The following is a 22408-nucleotide window of genomic DNA, read 5'->3' on the forward strand; positions in this document are numbered from 1 at the left end:
CATGCTAATGATACTAACCTGCATGAAAAAGTCAGTCTCGCTGTGTTAAAACTGTCCCGGCGGAGTATGAAAACAGACTGCGAAAATCAGTGACCTTTACGGCTTCCTCTCGCGATTTAAAAGTGAAGCCAATGTCGTACAATTCTGTAATATGCGTCAAATTAAAGCTCTTAATATTGGCAATCTATTGGTTACATTTTTAAATATTTAAAAAATTTCGAAATAATTTTGATTATTGTTTACATTTTACATAGCGTTTACAATGACAAGAAAAAAGTAGTAAGCAAGGATTTTTTTTATTTTTTGGTTAGACAAAATTTGTCAGCAAGAAAGTTGTGTGAAAATAGATGAATATTTTTTTTGTAATTTATCATTTTTTTATTGGAAGTTTAGTTTAGCCTGTAGTAGCGTATGAAGTGATGAGTGAACGTTTCTGCCGGAACTGTAGTTGGCGCATTGGCTCACTGATACCGTATTAACTCAATAAATTAGTTTATTGTGCAATAAAAATACCTTTACGAAAGAACCAAGTTAATTTAACTAATTTATTAGTCTTAAAAATATTGTGGGTTTAATTGTTATTGCAATTATATACTTTATCCGTAGCAATAACTGTATTATTTACAACGGTGTTAACTCACTTGTATTCTATGTTTAACTAACTATTAATATTGAGCAATTACAACAAGTATAATGATTGCATTGAACTTTTTTGCATTAAAATAATATTCTTTAATACCTACAGTACTTTTTTACAATGGAGCGGCGAGTTCCTCCACATCACTGGCGTCCCTATCCTCTTCACTATCGCTGGTCTCAGAATCACCGATGTTTATTATAAAACTTTCACTAATACATAGACTATTTCTGACTGTATTATGTGCGCGTTGGACGCTTTTTGGATAAGTATAATTTTGTGAGTCACGTCAACAATATGTTATAGTAGCAGTACATCTGTAATTGTAAATGTGACGCGTTGTACATTAAGTATTAGAGTGTAGAATACATAAGTAAAGTTAAATTGGCCACGTGGGAAGTTCAACTTAAAAACATAAAACATTTCATATAATTTTTGCATATAGTTTTAATTACTCTCAACTTAATAGTTCCGTTTTCACTTCTATCGGCAGTCCCACGACTGCTACTGTTTTTTTTATTATTTCACTTATAAAAATTTCAATAGGCACCATTTTTTTATATTAAAGTAAATCAGACTATTTTTTTATTTTCCTCTTATTTATAACTACCCACATATAAATTTTGGTATCTGTAGCTTTCCAGTTCTAGAGATAACTTTATTATAAATAATACAAAATGGAAACCAGTGGCTAACAAAACACTTTTCAACCTATGTTTGTGCAATTTTTTTTTAAATGATTAATACCACCAGCCACGGACGTTTGTGGCACCATTTTCCGAAAAGATTAATTTTAATATATATAGTGGTGAAGTTAATACTTAGGTTTAAGAAGCGATAACTTCTTAATGGTTGTACAAGGCAACAGAACCATAGGTTAAATGTCATTCTCTTTGCACGCCAGCCTATTTTCCAAAAGTACTACCCAGAAACGCCAAGGGCATTTTCAGCAGTTTTGCAAGCTTTCACAAAATGTATCATAACTTTTTTATTTTTGAACAGATATTAATGATTTCTTTACCATTATTTTTCTTATTAAATGCCCTTGTTCAGTTGGTAAATTGTAGTTGCATAAAAGTAATTCAAACTTATAAAAAAAATTTAAATTTAAAAAGAAAAAAATTAAAATTTCCAAAAAAAATTTTTTTAGCACACATAAGTGGTTTAAAAAATAATGTATGCTGATTTCCTGTTATATCCTAGTCAACTATATATACCCCTTAACCTAATTACAAAAGTTCAAAAGCCTATCTTATATAGAAGTCCAGTTATGATTTTTTTCACTAAATGTGACACGGGCACAGTTTTTGTAAGTTGCACGGACGTTGTATGTAATGTTACAATATATTCACAAATCAATATTTGACACTATAATAAAATAAATAGGTAATTTGGGTTTATACAAACAACACCAGTATGAAGAACACAAAAATATAAATTTATAGAAACAAACATGATACAACGAAAAAACAACTTTTTAATTACAAAATTACAAACTTACAACGATTTTCAATTGTTAATGGGGTCAGATTCCGTTATATGCCCCCAACGCTTAAACGTTTTTCAATGAACTTAGAATGTTACAAAACGATGTAGTAGAGTAACAGAACTAACATTCCATCAATCAACAAGCACTTCCAGGTATTGCGATCGGTATTGTTGTCGTTGTTATCTTATCTTTCTCAAGAATCCCGATTATGGCCGCGCGGCAATCACATGATTATTTACGTTTTTTGCACGGTACATAATTGCCTTTCCATTACAATTTAATTTATATTTCTGATCAGCCCCTCTAGAATTTGATATTTTACTGATAGGTACTACCTCGAGGGATGTTTTTCTTTCGTTGACATCAGCGCGGGCTTCGGCAGCACCTTCGATCGGAGGCACTCGAATTTTGGGTGGCGGAGTGTGATCAAGAATAAAAACAAGTTTTGTGTGTTTTTTTCAATAAAGAGTTTAGTTTTTGATTGGTAATGTTTGTTTTTGTTTAATTTTTTTGTTTGGAGAAATGTAGGGGTAAAACACGGAAGTACAACAAAGCGACGCACCAGCTGAACGGGCGGCGAGGCAATCACGTTATCTACTAGACCGTTCGTCTTTGACCTCTGTCTGAGGATGGGGAGGGGTTTGCGATAAGACAATTCCTGTTTTATACTGGCGAAATATTGTTCTACGCTAATCTAGTAATCAGAAGAAGCAAAATGTCAAATAACGATTCATGTCTGGGTGTGGTCGGTATAATCACAAAGTACCAATAAGGTACGGGTGTGGTCAGTATAATCCCAAAGTACCAACAAATCTAATAAAAGGGGCATAATAAAAATGCCCTAACAACAAAAGTAATAAGAGAAATACAAACGTAAACAACGCACAGCAACACGAACGTAACCTCACTCTCGACCAAACAATCCAACAGCTGCGAAGCTCAAATACAACCAAACAAACAGTCCATAAAGGAATAAACTACTTTGTGGTTTCCAAGCAACTAATCGACTATCGATTAGTCAAAATTTCGCGGCAATCAGATGACCTATAAGAAAATTACAGGCGAAAATCGTGACGAACCTATATTATGGCCGTCGGCGATTTTCAGTTGAGTAGCCGACGGCCGTAATATAGATACGTTGGCGTGCAAAGGGTTAAGAAATTAAAATAAAATTTCTACTTATACAAAATGTTATTTTTTAACGTTTAGGAAATATAACGAAACCAACTAATAAAAGATTTTCACTATGGTTTTTAAACAAAAGTTTATTTAATAATGAATTAATTACTAATATTGGAGGTAAACCTTAACAAAAATTAAAAAAAAAAGAATAAACTTTAGAGAATTACAGATTTTTTTGCAATAGTATGAGTTTTAAAATAACAGATTCTAGAATTTTAGGAGGTAAATTATTTTAAAAAGATACTTGCGGATCATTTAATAGTTATTTAAGAAGTAAATTTTCTAAATTTTCATTTGCAAAACATGGTGTAAAAGCTAAATCATCAAAATGTTTAGATTTAAATACAAAAACAATTCATAGAATTGAGGATGGCTTAGTGCCAAAACACATGCCTATAATACATAATGTTTAAAAAGGGTTTTAATTTTTATTTTTAATATTACATATTTATACAACTATTCTATACACATCACTCACATATACTGACCCTAGCTGGAAGTACGATATGAAGCACTAACTAAATGCTTACATGGGGGACTCACCGTAATTATAAGCAGATGGAATAAATGTTAGGCCAATAAGTGCAACGTTCTCGACGACATTGAGGAAACAAGCGACAGACGCCAACTTCTGGGCTCCATTGTTGAGTATGTCCTTGTAGTACTGACGGTACATGGATGTGAAGAGGAACCTGGGTCCTGCATGGACAGCGATGGCTGTACCCCACACGAACCTCTGCGTGCGGTAGTTTCCGATCGCTGCTGAGATCGATGGCAAGAAGTTGGGCACCTGAGACACAAAAACAATCTTATTCGTCTTAAGTTCTTGGAAGCGGAAACAATGTTTTTGAAATTTTCCCGGTTGTCAGGAAGATTTCTGGCTTATTCCTGGTCCGTTGAATATCCCAGCTCACTCCCGGTTGGGTGGCCACCCTGTTATAACACCCTTTCTATTACCCAAATTGATATTGCACAATAGCACAAACAGACTGTGTTGACTGGTACTTGATATTCAGTCTTAATAAACAAATTAAAGTTTAATAATGTCAACATGATGTCATACACATAACACACATCTGTTACCGACAATGTTAACTACAATGTATTAAGTCTTATATCAAAAGCCTAATAAAATTATTATCACGTAACAGATTGATTTTAGTAAGGCTCCAACAATATAAAAATGTATTGGTTCTCAGAAACATGCTGAAAGGTATTTTTATTTAAACGTTCTTAAAACTAACTTTAACAAAAGACGGTTATTGTTATTGTCACCTGTTTGAACCCTCCAACCGATTTCTCAAATGCTTCATCTGCTTAAAGAAAAAAGATTTTTAAAACGTAATTGGAAATTTACATTACTGTCAACATGGCCAAAATTTTAAATATTTATCCAGTTGTTATTTTTAAAATTTTATCCAGATGTTGGCAATGTTACTGAATTATTTATTTGCAGGATAAAATACAAGCTGTTATAAATAAACAACAGAATTACTTGTAACAGATTTCAAAAGTACATACTCTATAAATAGAAAATTGTAAGTTGTCACAAGGTTACAATATACTGTAAATAGCTACGGTAGTATTAATACTAAATTTTACTATAGGTGGCGGAAGTGACATATACAACCATTCAATTTATTCGGAACATTTTTCCTTAAAAATTCAATTCAACGAACGAAATTGTGAATTTGTGCACGTTAAGTACTTGAAGTTGGCTTCCTTGGATATTGTGGGATGATATGTTTACAGTAGCTGAAGAAACATAAACATAGGTAGCTGACACTAACGTGATTCAAAAAATTATTCATTTCATTACAAAAAATTGATGAAAAAACCAAGCGCATCGAGCCTGTAACTACTAAAAATGGAATCAAAAAGCAATGCACCAGACAAAACGTGCAATTTTGTGGGCCGAGAAACCATACAGGAGTAGCAGGTTTTTTTGCACTGAGGTGGGATTCAATATTGATTAGGTATATGAAACTTATACAAATCCTAATATGAACCTAGGACTCAGGATAATAGAGCAGACAGAGATCGGAAAACAAGGACAAAAAATACACTGCACTGTATCGAGGCTCAGATATTAATACTTCCTAAGAACAAATTTAAGCAAAGATGTAAATGGACAGTGAACCGAATTACTTGTGAACAGCAGATGTGTCCTTTCAGCGAATTAAACTAATTGTAAATATGTATGTGATAGTTTGGATGTTTATGCTAGAATATCTTCTAATGATCTCAGGAGTGTCTGATATGCCATTAAAAATCTTGTTACTCAGTAGTGTTGGTGTGCACCCATAATGCTATTAAAATAAAACATTGGAGTTGGACGAATCAATATTTTTATCTATGACCAAAGTAATTTAGAGACAAAAAGCACATCAATGATTTAATATTTTTAATTTAGTTAAACTTAAACTAGCTTCACTGTTGAGAGACCGTTTTATAAATTTGGACATGCCAACCTTTTGTGGTTTATAAAATGTTTTGTTTAGAAAGAAATTTTATATATATATATATATATATATATATATAGCTTAGTTCCTGACTTTAAGAGTTAAATTACAAGTTAGAGTATTATTTTAACTAATTAGCACTTTGAACATTGAAAGCTAAAGTAGAATATTGAATAATTTTAATGTGTTTTTTATAGTACACATTATTTGTAATTGGTAAATACAAAATTCATGAAAACAACGCTCTTAATGTAAATAATGCTGAAATTGGACTCTTTCGTTTAGGTAAAAACCTTATCTGTGCCATATTATTGTGTAATAACTTTCTTAAGTAAAATATTTGCTCATATCCCATTGATATTTTAATGAGAATAATGATTTATTCCTTCAAAAAAAGTACAAAAACATTACACAAATAAAATCTTAGGAATAGCCTTATCACATGTCCAGTAGTGTGATTAGGTTTAACAAAATAAAATAAACTTAATAGTACTTTTTGAGTTCAGTTGCATTAAATTACATGCTGCCTACTTTCCTTATTTTTAAAAATAAGTTCCATTTCTAGTTTTTGAAGAATCCATTCTATAATTTAAATGAATTCTTCAGCTCCAAAAATATGGATTTTTAATTATTAACGATTTTTTGATAAACAAAACATCGTATTTATACATCTAATTGTATTTGCATTGTATCTATTTTAATTTTTGTACTTAATGACTTGGCTGTATTGATAAGCTGTATACCCCCAATTAACCCCCAAATTACCCCCAATTAGCTGTGTAGCCTTAATTTGCATTGTTAAGACATATTTTTAAGAGGTTAAATGTAAGAAAGGACCATATGGTCCTAATTTCGCCTCAATAAAGAAGTGTTTCTTTCTTTCTTTTATACCATGACTTTCTCAATAACGTTTTGATGGCAAATAAAGATTATTATTATTATTAACCAATAGTGCTAGTAACAGAAACTATTTGATTAAATACTCAGTTATGTAATAAAAAATTTTCTGACATGAGATGCTGGTAATTATTTGTAATGTTTCAATTGTTTACAAAACAAAAGAAGCACAAGATCCCATCAATTGTATTTTTTATACGATTTTTGTTTTACTTATCGACAGGTAAATGTCCCTATTTATTGTAATTTTTGTATTACTGGTTTATTATAAACACAATTATGAATGAATAATTGAATTGGTCATTTTAGAAACAGCATAAGTCATTTTTTTGTGTAATTGAGTTAGCAGTGTTTTTTTTACATCTTCATATGTAGATACATGTTTTCCATTCAAAAACAACACAAGTCCGGTATTCTACCACTATTATTAGCAGAATAGAAATTTTAATTCATTTCATAAACAGCATAAGTACAGTGACTTGTGTTGTTTCTGCTAGAATCAGATGAACCGAGCAGTCAGCTGTTCTCAGCCAACAGCTGATGCCATTTATTTACAGTTAGTTGCAGAGGTTAGCTGTAGTGAATGTGAATGTGAATCACAGTCAGCTTGACTTTGTTGTCATTATTACTTATTGTTTGTAAGATGAATTTAGAAGTACCGGTAACAAGTCAAAATTGAAGTATTACTATAAGGAAAAGGGGCAAGAGACACAAAGAAAACTACAAGTTTGAAGTTATAAAAAGAGCAAGAGTGACTGGTTCGGCTTATGTTTCTCACACAGGAAAACAGATCGATGTGGAAAACATGTTTCTGCAAATGCCAAACCAGAAACTGTGGTTTCTGCTATTAAATCACATATTGCATCTTTCCCAGTCAAGATCGCTCACTACAGCTCTAAAGAATATCATCTTAATGAACAGCTCAATGTTCTTGAAATGATCAAGTTATTCAGGCAGGCACACCCAGATATTGATGTAGGCTATAAGTACTATCTTAAAATTTTCAAAGAAGACTTTAATCTACACTTTGGACGCCCTCAGGTAGACACATGCTGCACCTGTGAAGCACTTGATGTTAAAATAAAAAGTAAGTTCATTAATGAAACTGCAAAACATGTTTTTGTTGCAAAAAAAGTTGTCCAAATTAGGCGAGCCTAAAAATTTTTCCAAACAAATCAAGCAAGTTACAACTGCAGTGAAAAATATTGAAGGCAAAATTGGTGATATATGCATTGATTTTATGCAGAATATACAACTGCCTACAATTCCCGATACAAGAAAGTTTCTATTTGCGGCAGTTAACTGTGAGTTTGTTCTGCATACATAACTTGAAAGACAACACTGCTGTGTTTTATATGTACTATGAAGGTGTTGCCGGGAAAAGCCCAAACAAAGTCTTCAACTTTATACTTAATTACCTAGAAGAACATATGGCAGGTGTTGAAAATCTTCATACATTCTCAGACGGATGCGGGGGGCAGAATAAAAAACCATTCATTGATCCGACTGGCTAATGCCTTACTGTCTTTGAATCAATTTAAAAGTGTTTGATCAATGTTTCCCCATGAGGGGTCACTCATTTTTACCCTGTGACCGTGATTTTGCAGTGGTCAAAAGAAAACTTAGAAAGTTTGACAGAATATTCACATTGAAAGAACTTGCTGCTTTGATTTTACAATCATCAGCGAAAAAATTCATTTTTAGTAACGCTACCAGATTCTGATGATATTCTTGATGTAAAAGGCTGGTGGCCTAATGTTTGTAAGAAAATGTAATATCTCAAGAAACCCGTGGGAAAGATATTCCAAGAGACAACAAAATTCCATTTGGCATTTCAAAGTTTATGCACTTCACACACTCAGATTCCAAAACCAGGAAGTAGTTCTTGCAAGAGAGTACATTAACGGCATTCAATGTCATACTTTCCTCATAAGAAACAGTAACAGAAACCTGTTATTGCCTTCAGGAAAAATTTACTCTAAGGGGTATATCCCTATAAACAAAAAGAAAATGAATGATATCTTAAAATTCTGACCTTAAATACCTGAAAATGAGGAAGTTCAATCTTTTTTTGAAGCAATATTCGCCTGGGAGACTTACGATGGAAATGATGAACAAATTGATGTGTAATCTATTTACAGTTCTTTTAAAATGTTTTACAATGTTTAGATATTGATAAGCTTTAATGTTTATAATAAAACTTTATTAATCAACAAAATAGTTGGTTATTATTTTTTTTTTACCTCAATTCAATCAAAAACAGCATAAGTCAATGATTTAAAATATTTTTCATTTATTACAAAACAAAATTAAAACAAATTTTGTTTACTAAGTTGTGTTTAAATTAACTCAAAGATAAATAATATAATTTTTAACACATTTTCATACTGACAGCAAATAACTAAAACAGTTTTTTGTCGTTTTCCGAAAGTTCGATTTTTTGACTTATGCTGTTTTCTAAAATGACCAATTCAATTATAATATATATTAAGCAACATTTTTGGCTAAAGATTAGTTATCTCGTAAATTACACCAGGATTTTATAAAGTTAATTTACATAATTGTAAGTGGCCTAGATAATGTGTGTATCAGTTATACTGCTTCAGTACAAAGCGGTGATGCAACACATAAACCTCCTCCGTTCAGCACAATCATCTTCTCCGTTTAGCCATTGCATCAACACAGAAAACCATACTATGAGGATCCAGGGTATCTTTATTGTGTAACTATATTAACAGCTGATATATATCATGTCGGAATTGTTCAACTCTGCAGTGGTGCAAGTTCAAAATCCAATTGAATTACACCGTGCATAATTTTGATTGTGCTATGTTAGGTCGGTTCATGAGTCAAGTCCAATTAGCTATTGCAAAATTTGAGCTGAATTAACTCTTGAACAAAAAATTGGTTTCATGAATTGATTAAACACAATCTTAAAATTATGTGCTTGCTAGGTCCTAAGCTTAAGACACTCGGAATTCATATGATTTCATGTTTTGAATTTAACAACAGGTTCATACTGACAGGAGATACTATGGGCAGTCATTTTTATATCCTGTACAGTCCTGCATTATGGGTTTGGGATCAAAAGAGGTTCTGATAACACTATTTACTTTCCCGAACCTATTCACTGATTGTGTAGTTCAAATAAATTTTCAAACATTGTTTTTATTGTTAATTCATGTTAAAATGTTAACTTTAGTGACATTTTGTGATTAAAGTAAAAAATTGTAAGTTACAGCCAAAGGAAACTGAACTTCTTAAAAAGTATAGTACACTAAAATATTCTAAAACTGAGTAAAAAATTCAGGATGAATTCAGAAAGGACTTATTTAAAGCAAATGAAGGAATATAGAATATAATACTAATCATAGAAATAACAAGAAGTTTGCTTGATGGGGATTCAGGACTTGTCTTTCCAGTAATTGTATTTTTATATGAAAGAGACCACGATTACCTTCACTCATCAATTGATATACTTCTAACTTTTCAAACCATGTTCAAACTATATCCCTGTAACAGCCGAGGTATCGATATTGAATGCACCCGAGTTGTGTACGGCTTTCATTCAGATAAGTTAGGTGAGGAAGGTAATGAACATTGACTTTATTGAATTTACTATTATGAACTTTCTCGATGATTTAACTTTTGCGCTAGATCATAAAAAATGTACTATAATCGTCATACTTCCCAATCATCTCAAGTCTTTTGGAGGTATTTTTTAACCAATGGATATGTTATATTTTAAGACACTGTCTGTACCTCCATGGAGTACAGAATTTTGAGTCACAGACCTTAGCACGGCAATAAGTTTTCATAATGCCAACACAAGAACAAAATTTTGTACATAAAATAATATATAACACAAGAAACAGATCATATTGAAAGTGTTGTATTGAAACTATAGACAAAGAGATCAAAACTCAATACAATTATTCAAATAAATAATAAACTCTTTCTATTTATGAATAAAATAAAATTGAGTTAAGATACCAAATTAAATCACTCTGTGTACTATTTAATTAATTACATTTTTTTATGAAGGAAGGAAAGGAGCATTTTGGAAAACAATATTGTATAAATTAGTGAGCCCAAGAGTTTGGGTGTGGAAAGAACTTGTTCCTTAAAAATTGTTACAGATGAGCGAGCTCCTGTTGTGTTGTCGTCAGGCCTGAAACACGTTTAGTTCCCATGTAAAACTTGTCATCTCACAAGCTCCACATAGGATAGACTACTACAAAAATTGACTAGTGTAAGTCAAAATGGTTGAAGTAATTTTTTTCTAATTTTCATTAATGCTCATTAGATGCTTAACGAATTGATAGAAACTCAATCACCCTATAAATATTCTCATTCACAAGTAATAATAGTTTAAATTTTATTTTTCTTAAAATGAAATTTAAAATATGATATGGATTGTAATATAATGTATTTTAAGTTAACAGATTATTATGCAATTTGAAATGTATGTAGGTGCAGGGAGAAGGACAAAGATACGACAATGCAAATATAGCTCCACCATGATTGAATTAATCTTCATTACAATCACTTGACTTTTAACCACCTACTACACAAGCCATTAAACGTGTGCTGTAGTACCTTGCTTGAGTAGTTATAATAGAACAACTAAAACTTAATTGTATAAAGTTTGAATTAAAAATCCAAATTGCATGTTGTTAAACCCTGCTCTAATGTAATAATATAGATATGTGTTACAGATCCAACTGTTGGATCTTTATTGCAATACATTGATTTATTAAAACTATGATTTTATTTTGATCTCCTATTTTTAAGCAAGATTACATTTGGATTATGACAATGAACCAAGATGAAAACAGAAAATTCAACATTTGTGGATTGGAAAGAAGTATTGTTTCTAAAAATATGTTACAGTTGTAACTTCTGAGCGTATTCCAAATTTTTTTAAATAGTTCAAGTTTACGATATTTTTAAGTTGTAAAACATAACAAATTCAAGTAGCAAGATATAATTTTCATTACATTTACCAATACCTCTATTAAGAACTAAATTTTTTGGTAATTAGTTTGGCTTTATCTTGAATGGTTGAAAAATAGAACAAAAATACTGATTTTCCTACGTTTTGTGTTTTGGTAATTAGTTTGGCTTTATCTTGAATGGTTGAAAAATAGAACAAAAATACTGATTTTCCTACGTTTTGTTTGCTGATTATCATGTGTTAGCAGTATAATGTTTTGTTTACTATTTGCTACCATTTTGTTTTCCACTATACAGTGTTTTAGACATCACAACAACTATCACTTTGTGATATAAATAAATATATAATATATGTTATATGATATAAATAAATATATAATATATGTTATATTATAAAATATAAAATATATAAATATATATATATAAATATATAAAATATATAAATATATAAAATATATAAATATATAAAATATATAAATATATAATATCTTATATATATAAAAATCTTGAGTCACGATGTATGTTGCCAATAAACTCAAAAACGACTGAACCAATTTCAATCAAATTTCACATGTATCCGTAATTTAGTCTAACTTAGAAGATAGGATAGTTATTATCTGAATTATTCGCTTATGTCGTGAATATAAACGAATAAAATGAAGAAAAGTTTTCAAAGCGCCTGCACATTATAACCTGCAATTACGAGATAGATACGTATATTAAACAGTGAAACACTATTTGAAGGCGCTAAGTTATGATGTATAATTGTCTAAACTAAATTTTTGGTTGAACTTAAAGGTTGAGTGGTAGACCACTTTGTAATAAAATACATTATGCATGTACAATACATTTTTGACATATTTTCTTGATCGTGACATCAAGGTAAAATCTACATCGGGGTTGGAAATATAATTTACTTCAACCAGAAATGCTCATACGCGGGCAAAACTTACGAAAAGCGTGCGAAGCCGCGGGACATATATCATCATCAAAATCGGTCCAGTCGTTTAGGAGTTCAGTCACTTACACACGAACACAAGATATATATATTTTGTCTGTGTGTTGAAGGGGATTCGAGAATGGTTTATATTCACAATTTGGTCCTATTTAAATAGTCTATTTAATTACATTTTTATTTACAAATTGTTGTTGCTATTGGAGTGTTTTACATTGGATTTGGCAGATTGCGCTACGACACGTAATATAAATTTAACTGATACTTAACATCTGTTAAACACTTTCAGCTGAAGTTCATCAAAGAGGCAGAAACATGCGTTTACATTTAAATTTTAGTGTATGGCCTTTTTACTGTAGTTATTGAAAAGCAAATGGAGATAACATAATCTTGCCCTAATACTTTAAGCATATACACCCCTAATACATATTTAGTGATCGGTAAAAATATCAAAATGACTTAATCATCAAAATTTAACCTAAGTTAGAACCCGAAACCAACATATGAGACAGTTGTTTTGGTTAGTGCAACGGCATAAAGCAATTGTGGAACTGTAAATAGATTAGACCGGGGGTGAATTTAAACGACCAGAACAGACTCATATCGACCGCAGCAACTTTTTAGTTGGACGATACACTTTCGTCATTGGGGTAAAACGGCTAACTCTTATTGTTACTGAAATCGTAGGAGCACTTCAGTAAATTATCATGGAATGTTGGAGGGAATACGAATCTTATAAAAACTGTTTCTTTTTACGACTTCAGGACCCCAAATTCTTTAAACTTAAATCTAAAATAGATTAGGAAATTGGAATAGATTTGAATGACTATCGATTATCTCAGGAGTGTTTATTATGTCATAGATAAAGAATACATGAATATATATACTCTCCGAGTTTTCAACATGAAAATGCGTGCGAAGCCGCGGGTAACTGCTAGTATATATATAAAAATCTTGAGTCACGATGTATGTTGCCAATAAACTCAAAAACGACTGAACCAATTTCAATCAAATTTCACATGTATCCGTAATTTAGTCTAACTTAGAAGATAGGATAGTTATTATCTGAATTATTCGCTTATGTCGTGAATATAAACGAATAAAATGAAGAAAAGTTTTCAAAGCGCCTGCACATTATAACCTGCAATTACGAGATAGATACGTATATTAAACAGTGAAACACTATTTGAAGGCGCTAAGTTATGATGTATAATTGTCTAAACTAAATTTTTGGTTGAACTTAAAGGTTGAGTGGTAGACCACTTTGTAATAAAATACATTATGCACGTACAATACATTTTTGACATATTTTCTTGATCGTGACATCAAGGTAAAATCTACATCGGGGTTGGAAATATAATTTACTTCAACCAGAAATGCTCATACGCGGGCAAAACTTACGAAAAGCGTGCGAAGCCGCGGGAAACAGCTAGTAGAACTATATATATATATATATATATATATATATATATATATATATATATATATATATATATGTATTGTGAAATGAAATTTAAGACTTTATTTAGAGGAGTATATAATGTATTTAGAGCTGAATTTTGTAGACATTTATAACATTTCTGTATTAATCTATTATAGGGCTAGGATATACTTATAGGAATTTCCCAGGAACATTTCCTGACTTAAACATTAACCTCTACAAAATTTTGAAATTGGCCAAACAAATTTTGATTGTATTTAAATATTGCATTAAAATTTATTTTCTAAATACCGTACATATAAGTTCCAAAAATATTTTTAAATTCATATTGTATACATAGTTGACATTTAACATAATGTAATAGTAAAATGTACAAACATAACAGGTAAAATGCTTGCTTTGTATGAGATCAGATTCTTATTGTAGGGATGAAAATGTCAAGAACATACAGAAAAAAATATTGAATATTATATTTCTAAACAGTGATTTTAATGGATAAAATCTCATAACTAGGCTCAACTTCTCTTTCTTTAACATAAATTTATTCAGCTAAGAAAACTGACAAATTACTTAACCCATAGTCACGTAAGGACTACTATATTAATTTTCGTTCGCGCCTCACCTTGCAATGTGTAAAAGTGGAGTCGTCAAAGTTGTAGAGCAGTGACCAGATGACACAGAAGACGAAGCTGCTGAGAGGCAGTAGACAGGTACTCCAGGCTAGCTTCTCGAATGGTATCCGGACCACAAACCCCTTGGACTGGCGGTAGTTGAGTGGTAGGTAACCAGTAGTGTTGACCATTACCGGTTTACTGGGCATCCCTCCCTACCTCTCATGCCACCCTGTAATAAACAATCTTTCATGCCACCCTGTAATAACACAATCTTTCATGCCACCCTATAATAACACAATCTTTCATGCCACCCTATAATAACACAATCTTTCATGCCACCCTGTAATAACGCAACCTTTCATTACACCCTGTAATAACGCAATCTTTCATACCACTCTATAATAACACAATATTTCATACCACCCTATAATAACGCAATCTTTCATGGATGATCCTTCAATCATTTATTACATTACTTCAAACTATACTGTAATGCTTATTTGTTAGCATTTAAAAATTCCATGCCTAAATTTGGATTTGAACCCAGATCCCTGAGGAGACAACCTGAGACACTACCCCACCTAGCTATACCATGAACAACTCAATAACATTGCTGTGTAAAACTTGCAAGTAATGGGTGATGCATTCAGTCAAATCTGACCTAAAGTTTTGACTTTTGGTAATTGAGGATAATGACCACAATATCAGCAAACTTCAGGGGTAATTTAGGACTCTGGGAAAACACTACCCACTCAGCTATACCAGGGACAGCTCAATAATATTGTTGTGTAAAAATTACAGTCATAAAGTTTTATTCCAAAAATATATTTTTACTATAAGTGGTGAATGTTACTAAAAAATTCTTTAAAAAAACAATAAAACAATACCAAAAAACTTAAATTATGCCAAAATAATAAAATTAAAAATACTTCAAATTTAATTCAATACTTTGTTTTGAAGAAAAAGTAGTTACTAGATTTATTAAATTAGTTTAATCTAGAAATTTACCATTAAAATTTTTGGTACTTTGGGATTATACCGACCACACCCAGACATGAATCGTTATTTCACATTTCGTTTCTACTGATTACTAGATTAGCGTAGAACAATATTTCGTCAGTATAAAACAGGAATTGTCTTATCGCAAACCCCTCCCCATCCTCAGACAGAGGTCAAAGTCGAGCGTCTAGTAGATAACGTGATTGCAGAGCCTCGCCGCCCGTTCAGCTGGTGCATCGCTTTGTTGTACTTTCGTGTTTTACCTCTACATTTCTCCAAACACAAAAATTTAACAAAAACAAACATTTACCAAACTAAACTCTTTATTAAAAAAACACTCAAAACTTGTTTTTATTCTTGATCACATTCCGCCACCCAAAATGCGAGTGCCTCCGGCCATCAGCGCGGGCTTCGACAGCACCTTCGGTGCTGCCCCGCGCTGATGTCGACGAAAGAAAAACATCCCTCGAGATAGTACCTATCAGTAAAATATCAAATTCTAGAGGGGCTAATCAGAAATATAAATTGAATTGTAATGGAAAGGCAATTATGTACCGTGCAAATCACGTGATGCCGCGCGGCCTGCCGTAATCAGGATTCTCGAGAAAGATAAGATAACAGCGACAACAATACCGATCACAATACCTGGAAATGCTTGTAAGTTTGTAATTTTGTAATTGAAGAGTTGTTTTTTCGTTCTATCATGTTTGTTTCTATAAATTTCTATTTTTGTGTTCTTCATACTAGTGTGGTCGGTATAATCCCAAAGTACCAAATTTTTTTACTGATTATTAATTATTAATTACTGATTATGTTTCAGGCCACCAGATCTCAAATGTGAAACAATCAACCGGGTAATTAATTGTAAAGGCTCAGTTGAAATAAATTGCCTGCTAAATCGACTCCAATTAATTTTAAAATAATTTAAACTCCACAAAATTACAGGGCGTCCCAAAAATAAAGGATCCGACGTTCAAATCTCAAACGAAAATGTATAGAAAATAGTGCTGCTGTTTTAAAATTATTGCAACTCCAACTAAACAAACATACACCAAAATAAACTTTATTTTATTTTTCATGATACAAGATCTTACATACTCTTCATAGTGATATTATACACAATTTTTCTGATTATTTTATATTATTCGAAAGCCACTATTTTACAATGTTTCTTACGGAGGACCTAAAAAACTACATTATTAGAAATAACAGACAATGTCTTTATGACAATCAGTTCTTTTTTTCTGCCTCCACAAAAGAAGCAATGTCAGTGAGATGGTGGTTACTCTGTCCCTATCTACTATTTGTTACAGGTTATATATACTAGAAACATAAAAGTTAGTCAATATTTACGAGTGCTCATTTAGTTTGAATTTAGGAAGTGTCTCAAAAAAAGTGGTGTTCAGTTTTTGCCTGAAATGCGGGGTGGCACTGAAGGCCAAGGGCATTTCCTATCAGCACTTTCCTGACCTGAGATTACGTGCCAGATCGCCCGACATGATTTGACGTTGGAAAAGTTAGATGATCTGGAACGTGTGAGGTTGGGAAAGTACCGATCAGAAATGTCCCTAGGCATCAGTGCAGGCTTTGGTGATGGCGCCACACTGCACTTCTGGGGAATAAAGAAATATTTCCCTCGGGATAGTACCCAAATTCAAGCCAGATTACATTAGCGCTAGTAAAGGTCATCTTTAATTTTCGTAATTCTAGTAACATATTTATGATAATCTAATCTAAACTTACTTATATCATTTACAAAAATTAGTTAGGAATAGAGTGCCCTACTTCTTGCCAATATCACTTCATTTTGGAAAGCAGAAAACAAGAACCGTTACGTCATGTAATATGTAATGTTTTCAATAAGTTAAATAAAGTCTGTTCTTTCTAATAATGTAGTTTTCTTTAGATACCCAGTAAAAAACTGGTTCTAAAATTAGTGACCTTCGGATAATACCAATGTATTTTTTTTTCCTACTACGGTAAGATTTTCTTTTTCAAAATGTAAAAATGCCCTTAACCCAAAAATTTTTAATGGTAAAGAGGTGCTTCCACGTCACCCAAATTAAAGGTCTTACAATACTAACCATTAGAGACTGTGACAAATAAACTGTATTTAAGGAAATGGAGTGGATTTAACTAGTGAATACAGCTTTTTAAATATTTTATTTTATTCTTCAGCCTCTTCACTACTTGTAACAAGAAAATATTTTCATTCAGTACCCATTAATAGTAATAGTTTATTTGCTACAATTTTGTTATTGTTAGGTATAGAAAAGATGTTTAAATGTAAAAATTGTTCAGTTTGGTTAATTGTTTACTTTAGCTATTTCACACTAAGGTATTGGAGAGTAGTACAATAGATATAAAAGGGAGGAAAGCCTAAATAATAACTTACATTATGTTGGAAATGTCCCTGGCCATCAGTGTAGGCTTCGTTGTTGCCTTTGGCGCCACCCCGCTGTTATGACAAAAAAAGGAATATGTCCTGGAGATATTACCTAAATACAAGCTCATATCACATGAGTGCTTGTTTCTGTTCTATCCAAAGTTCGTACGTGATCTGATGTTCGATAAGTGGCCAACCGACCAATAAAAGAATTAAAGTAATACAATTTTAAACATAACTAAAATTAAATAATAAAGAAAAAGAAAAATAGAAACTTACGGAGTATTTACTTAAACAGAGAATATAACTTGGCTCTAAAACAACAGTTTATCCTCAGCTAGAGGATAATAGGTGCCACATTTTATACACAAAGAAAAAAATGTTTAAACCCCATGTCGAACTAAAAACAACACAATTTCTGAATTGTTAATTCTAACACAATCAAACAACTTGAACACCCACTACACATAACACTTGTAGGTAAAACCAATTCATTACTTGTAGCAGGTGACTGCAATGTTCTACGTAGAAGTTCTGTAACACCCTGTATATCAACTGTACCACAAATTCCAGTTGGAAACATATTTGTCCTAAAATAGATTAGCCTACATCCTAGATTAAAAAGAATGACATTTAACTTCAGAAAAGTAAATTAAACAGCTGTTTTACCTAATTTCGACATTTAGACCTGTGCCTAAAACTCAATTACTAGGCCTAGTAGCCTAGTTACAGAAGAAAAGTACTTGTTTGAACAGCACCCTTTTAGTTACTTATTGAACATGATAGTGCATTACTATCTAGAAGAGAGATTCCGAAGCCACTTAAACAGTTACTAGTGAGAAATATCTCAGCTGCAGTATAATAAGAGGCCATCACCACAATAGAATCATAGTATATCCTTAAAAACAGTACAAAGTAATTAAATGTTAAACTGTTTTGTTTGTTACATTTTATAGATACACAACATAGATAGTTTTTATATAACCTAATTCGTGTCAACATTTTTATTTCTATAGTTTAGATAATCATAAATATGATTCTATTGTGGTGATGGCCTCTCATTATACTGTAGCCAATATTTCACATATTTTCCTCATACTCAAAGCTATTTTCAAAGTTTCAAAATATTAGTTACTTCTTGTTTGTTGTTTACATTAAAATTTCTATAATTAATTAATAAGTTGAAATAATATGCTAAGTTAAATCTATTTTAATATTGAATTATTTCTTCGGATGAAAACAATTGAACCATTCGATAATAGCAATCGAATAACTAGTGTAGACCGCTTACCCAAATGAACCATCTTGATTCATGATTCAAGATGAATATATTGTATCACTGATGAGTACTTTTATTTCTCTTACAGTGATTTTCTTTTAACAGAGTAAAATAAACACACAGACATATCACATTTAACACCTTTAACTTACTGCAGTTCTTTGCTGCGTATTCTTCAGTATTTAAACCATCCAGTATACACTTGTGTGTCTGTCTGGCACAGTCAACACAATAAACAGTTATAAAACTGCTTGTTAATTAAACACTGCTATCGTGATATTTCGAACAAATACCTTTAAAAATGTAACAATAACTCAAATGAACATTATAAATCCTACCTATTTTTAATTGAATTCTTCGCCAACTTGTCCATAAATTTAACTGCATGAAAATTCAAATTCATCCAAAATAGTTTATTGAATACACTTCACTGAAAATTTCAGTTTTAATTACTATTTACTACATAATAACTAAATTTTGTTTGCCGTGATAAATATATAATATAAATACCAGAACACAGTATGTTATCTATAAACATAACAAATTTTCCAAACACATGTACAATATTTACATTAAAAATAATAATAATAAAAGAGTAATTAACTGTAGTTTCTGATTCTGAAAACGATTAGTAAAACTAATTTCTATATATATTATTTATTGCCTCTCGATTTTAATTAAGATTGTAATTTGCTTTCATACCTAAAATGGTGATCTGTCAACTTTCAGTGGTGCAACTCAATTTCCATAGTTAGAGACATTTTGTCCAATTTATGAGTACAACAAGACCAATCACAGTTTATTTTGTCCATAACTGATAATAATCACGCATTAACATAGTTAATGGTAAAGTTCGTTGGACGAATTTGCAAAAATTACTTATATCTACACTATACTCTAATATCTAACGAAGACTGTGAACGAACACGAACAGACGCCACACAGCTGACGGATGATTATCGGGAACCACAGCTGACATAATAATTACACAGACACCAGCTAAAATCAATACATTTTCTGACTGCTATCTAGATAACCCAACACAGTCATTAGCATTAGCTACTATATGAAGGTTTACAACTTCTGGTATGCTCAATGTAATTTATACTTGATAGTTAATTATAAGTGTCAGGGGTGACTATAGGTCTTTGTAACCCGTGCTGCCTCATGGGATGCCGTTGAACACGATTTTAAATATATCGAGAGTTCATACCGTTTAATTGTATCACAAATCTGATGGATTCAGGAAATGTCCTGCTTTATTACAGGGACTACTTTCTTCCCTCGTTCATCTAAGAATTGGAAACAAGACTACCGTCTGATGCAGTGATGCTGCAATAAGACCACCTCGCTCGGCTACTATAGGCTAGTTTTTTTTTTTTCAATATCTACCATTTTTTGTGAAAATTCTACTCTCAAGGCGATTGTCATCGACAGTTCTGATTCCAGCTCTATTAAACTAAAAAAAAACACATGAACTTTTCTGATAATTTTAAATTTTCTGTGGGCTGAACGTGCTATAATTGTGTGATAAAACTTACTTAAATCTGTTTACTCTATTCTATATTGTACTAAACATAAGAAAAACGTTGATTTTTCATGACATTAAAAATTCTAGAATTGGTCGTATAATAAACAGCCAATATAAATAAAAAGAAAACTAGACACAGTAAATTACTTCACATGTATATTGGAATCGAAAAAACATAATTTTGAGCTGGAATAAACAACTTTGATTACAGGAGGTTTTCACATAACGATCGACTCTGCGCCCGTGGCGCGGCTTGGTGGTCATACTCGCACTCAGAAATACTAAGGCAGTAATTATTAGGACTCTTCATTTATTTACTTTTTCGATTATAACCAAATTTTCTTTTGTTATAAACATGTTTGCCAATACCATAAAATTGTCTAGACATAGGACAAAGGTTGTCTAGATATTAGATATACATTTTATTCTAGCCTTATTCATTACCAGATTAATTGATGTAACTTGCTTGTATTAATCGTACGAAATTAATTATAGTTAGAACCCAATTGGGATTATTCCCAGCAGACTGTCACTGGTTGTCTGAGCGTCATCAAAGCTCATTGTAAAATTGTGTCTTCTGTCTTATTATATGTCAGACAGTAATTTATTTATAAGCTTCAAATTTAGTTGAACCTTCAACCATTTAAAGGCATAATCTTTTGATGACGTCAAGGGTTTTCCATACCGCCGACTCTCCGGTGTTTCGGACATTCCCCAGAGAAGTGAGTGTGCCACTCGATAATGATGCATCCCTCTTCACGGAATTTGCCTGAGCGTTAGCGAAGCTTAACATTTAGCAGAGTATCTTGAGAACTGTTTCAGCTGTATACTTACAACTTTTGATGAAACTTAAATTTTACTTCAACAAACTGGAGTTTGATGTGCAAGTACCTTCATAGAATTAGACAGAGTATCACCAAGGCCTATCACTCCTAAAAATGGTAAAATGCATCTTCTATTTGTTTGTCAGACTTTCTATCTGTCCAAATTATACATCGAGAATGAACAAAATATTTATTTGAAATATTGTTCAAAATTTTTATTAAGTTTTTTTGTGACATATACCGATTTTGTACAAGATTAGACAAATTACACATTTGCTTTATTTCAAATTTTCCATCGTCACATAGATCCATACTTTATTTAGCCGTGATGAGTACATATTACAATGGTTAAATACGCTGTTTTATTTCTATACAGTAACTGTGTAATGAAATCTGTGAATATATTTAAACTTTGTAGTCCACATTTTCCAAACATCCTACAATTTTAATAAATAATATTTTTTAATTAATATATAACCCCCTTCTCAGAAAATATGAATTAATGTGTTTGGCATCAACATAATTCCTACAGTGGATCTATCTGTATACACTATCAACTGCCTCTCCTCTACTCATAATACTAGAACTATGTTAAGTCTTAGCAAGTTTAAAGGTTTGGTCGTTACAGGGGGAATTCTTATTACAAAAATTAAATATATTAATATTTCAGTAAATTAATTTTCTTAAAGTCGTAAACTGATCAAATCTTTGGAATCGGCGAGAGCTTGCCATGTAACAAGGAGATTCGTTTTGAAT

The 22408-nt window shown here is 31.7% G+C and overlaps 1 protein-coding gene across 2 annotated transcripts in view; it reads right to left on the bottom strand.

The window, feature by feature from the left end:
• Nucleotides 1-20241, bottom strand: part of LOC124356634 (post-GPI attachment to proteins factor 2-like) — a 38950-nt gene extending 18709 nt beyond the window's left edge. The window contains exons 1-3 of one of the 2 annotated variants that reach the window (XM_046807750.1): nt 20000-20241; nt 14642-14862; nt 3852-4098 (exon numbers count right to left, since the gene is read on the bottom strand). In XM_046807750.1, coding sequence (XP_046663706.1) covers nt 3852-4098; nt 14642-14839 — 445 coding nt within the window. In that variant the 5' untranslated portion in view covers nt 14840-14862; nt 20000-20241. Of the gene's footprint in view, nt 1-3851; nt 4099-14641; nt 14863-18027; nt 18825-19999 lie in introns of those variants that run through there. The other variant, XM_046807751.1, reaches the window with a different exon arrangement.
• Nucleotides 20242-22408: the final 2167 nt, after the last annotated feature.

The sequence above is a fragment of the Homalodisca vitripennis genome, chromosome 3, assembly GCF_021130785.1.
Source record: "Homalodisca vitripennis isolate AUS2020 chromosome 3, UT_GWSS_2.1, whole genome shotgun sequence".
In the NCBI taxonomy this organism is placed as follows: domain Eukaryota; kingdom Metazoa; phylum Arthropoda; class Insecta; order Hemiptera; family Cicadellidae; genus Homalodisca; species Homalodisca vitripennis.